Source organism: Pteropus vampyrus, unplaced genomic scaffold (genome assembly GCF_000151845.1).
Source record: "Pteropus vampyrus isolate Shadow unplaced genomic scaffold, Pvam_2.0 Scaffold577, whole genome shotgun sequence".
In the NCBI taxonomy this organism is placed as follows: Eukaryota; Metazoa; Chordata; class Mammalia; order Chiroptera; family Pteropodidae; genus Pteropus; species Pteropus vampyrus.
Genome location: NW_011889358.1, coordinates 212,175 through 215,419, shown reverse-complemented (window position 1 = coordinate 215,419; position 3,245 = coordinate 212,175). Strand labels below are relative to the sequence as shown.

Here is a 3,245-nt window from a genome sequence, read left to right as displayed (position 1 = left end):
TTGATCACAAGGGTGGGGAGCATGGCAGAGGGAATACAGTTAGCATTAATATGATGGCTAGGTGGAAGGTGAGGGGACGCAGGGAGCAATTCAGGGAATCGTATTATGAACTATATAGATGTCTCACCAATGTACTGTATACTTGTAATTAATTTAAATAAATAAATTTTAAAATAAATAAAAATTTAAAAAATAAAAATGAAATTCATGGCCAAGACCAATGTCAAAGAGGGATATTATTCAGCAATAAAAAATAAGAAAATCCTGCCATTTATGACAACATGGATGGATCAGGAAGGCACTGTGCTAAGCGAAATAAGCCAGATACATAAAGACAAGTATTATGTAATCTCACTTAAAAGTGTAATCATAAAAAAAAAGTTAAATTTATAAAAGCAGTGAGTAGGATGAACTGAGGGGGTGGGGGAAATGGTGAGATGCTGATCAAAGGGTTTAAGGTGAAAAAGTTCTGAGAATCTAAAGTACAACATAGTGACTATAGTTAATAATATTGTATTGCAGACCTGAAATTTGCTAAAAAAATATAACTATGTGAGGTGATGAGTGTATTCATTAACTTGATTGAGGTAATCATTTTACAATATATATATCAAATAATTATGTTGTACACTTTGAATACATACAATTTTGTTTGTCAATTAAACCTCAATAAAGCAGAAAAAATTAAATTAACTTAAAAGAAACTGCATTCCGCTTGAAGCAATGGGGTGCCTTAAGAACAAGGTTTTTTAAAATTTTTTGAGGACAGTACAAAAAACCAACTTTCATATTTTTGATAAATTATTTTAATTTATTCCATTAGAAAATTGGAATTTCCCTCATCGGCCCTATTTATTTATGCTGTTAACAATTTAATCACAGATAATGAATAAAGTGAATGCTACTTGTGGGGTTTAGGGAGCCTACTTTATGTCCTGTGCTGTGCCTGTTGATATCACAAAGTCCTGAGCAGTCGCCATCCATTTGAGGAGCTTAAAGAAGATCACTATGACAAATTTCCATAAAGTTCAATAATTAGTGCAATGGTGTGATGAAAATTCTTTAGAAACTTTTAGTTTTACACATCAAAGCTTAAGTAATGTAATCAACAGCAATGGATTATCTCTGGAAATTGTATTAAAAAATGAAAACCCATTTGTACATTGAACGTTCATTGTTGTTTCTAAACAAATTCCTCTTGAGACAAATATAATTAAGCCATGCAGTGGATGCAATCCCTCTGGTCTGTAGTCAGGATAGAAATACTGCTGACTCCACCCCATGTTATAATTTGGAATCATAGGAAGTCTAGAAGCCCAGAAAGGAAAAGAAAGTTTATCTGTGGTTCTAAGTATGTTCTTCTATTCATAAATTCCTGTAAAATTACATTGAGGTTGTGGAAAGGAAATTGTTAGTTTTAGTTTCCCAGGCTTTCAGCTGCCTATTTATTGGCTTATACTTTTCAACTCAAAATGTGCAAAAATATGTATGAAAATGAATACATAAATGGCTGGAAATATACTTTCTTCCAAATGCTTAAGCGAGACTTTAAAGAAGACTATGAAATTTAGAAGACCAGAATATAGCATTTTTACATTTATACAATTCGGGTTTTATGTAACTCTTTTACAATTAGAATGCCTTCATATGTTACTTATATAACAGCCTGTGTTTATAAGAATGTTGAAAAGATAAAACAACAAAAAAAAGTCAGATTATGTAACTTAAAGCCACTGTTTTCTCTAAATTTCTGTGAAAGAAAAATCTTAAGATCCAGAATTCAAAATCAGGAAGGAATAGTGCATCCATTATAATTGGGTAGATATTTAGAAAGCTTTAGCTAAAGAAATCCAAGTGTGTAGATTGTGATGTCAGACCACTGATCCTAGGAGAGCTCCTTTTTCTGAGGGGTGACAGAGACCTATGCTAGGTTACTAGATTCCTTTAGGTATTAACTGCTCTGTTCTCTCCACAGATGTCTGGCTCTGAGCCTATAATGAGTGGAAACCAATCCCTCTGCACCAGATTCACATTCGTGGCTTTTTCCTCTCTAGCAGGGTTACAACCTGTGCTGTTCGTTGTGTTCTTACTCATTTACTTGTTTACTGTGGGAGGAAACTTCATCATCATCTGCTTGATCTGGGTCACCCCTTCCCTGCACACTCCCATGTACTTCTTCCTGGTTAACCTCTCCTTCCTGGAGATGTGCTATATCACAAGTGTGGTGCCTCAGATGCTGGTTCACCTGCTTGTGGAGACCAAGACCATAAGTGTGGGAGGCTGTGCAGTTCAAATGTATGTATTTACCGCATTGGGACTGGCAGAGTGTTGCCTGTTAGCAGCCATGGCTTATGACCGCTTTGTAGCTATTTGTTATCCACTGCATTACACTCTCCTGATGGGCCCTCATGTGTGTTTGAAACTGGCTGCAGCATCATGGACTACTGGGGTGGTGGTGGAGTCAGTCCAGATTCCCTGGATCTTCACTCTGCCCTTCTGTGGAACAGGAAAGATTCAGCACTTTTTTTGTGACATCATGCCTGTAGTGAAACTGGCTTGTGTTGATACCTCATATAATGAGATTATGGTGTTTGCCGTCTCTGTGCTTTTCATTATGAGTCCCTGTTTCCTCATTCTGTGCTCCTATGTGCGCATTTTTGGGACCATCTTGAGAATCCCATCAGCAGCTGGCAGACGCAAAGCTTTCTCTACTTGTTCTTCTCACATCCTGGTTGTTTCTCTGTTCTATGGCACTGCCTTGTTCACTTACCTCCAACCTAAGACTGTACAAACTCCAGAAACAGACAAAGCAACTGCACTCGCGTACATAGTGGTCACACCTGCTCTGAATCCTGTTATCTATACCTTGAGGAACAAAGAAGTAAAGGAAGCCTTTAAAAGGGTAACACAAAGGAACTCTCTTAGACTAATGACCTAAACCAGCCATAATAAATGAACTATTGTACAGAGATTTTACCCAGGGTTTTATGCTCTACCAATATATATTAAAGTATCTATAGCATAGCAACCAGAACACACTTGAATCTGTTCTACACTTTCAATGTGTTTAAGCAAAAGGGAACCATAGGGTAGGATATGAAGTAGTTTACCATTCATTCAATCAAAAATATTCATTCAACATAATTACTTAGCATCTCCTGTGTTCTGGACACCATTCAGCTTTTCCTTCTACAACGGTAATAAGATTAAGGTTAGTGTGTTTCTTACCACTTTACTAAGGAAAA

General features: G+C 36.5%; 1 protein-coding gene across 1 annotated transcript; it reads left to right on the top strand.

The window, feature by feature from the left end:
* Positions 1-1,996: 1,996 nt before the first annotated feature.
* Positions 1,997-2,938, top strand: LOC105308446 (olfactory receptor 10C1). Its single transcript, XM_011384418.1, has one exon. The coding sequence runs from the start codon at positions 1,997-1,999 to the stop codon at positions 2,936-2,938; it is 942 nt and encodes a 313-aa protein (XP_011382720.1).
* Positions 2,939-3,245: the final 307 nt, after the last annotated feature.

Excerpts from the sequence above, each read along its gene's own strand:
- LOC105308446 (XM_011384418.1), top strand. The coding sequence starts at position 1,997 with ATGAGTGGAAACCAATCCCTCTGCACCAGATTCACATTCGTGGCTTTT.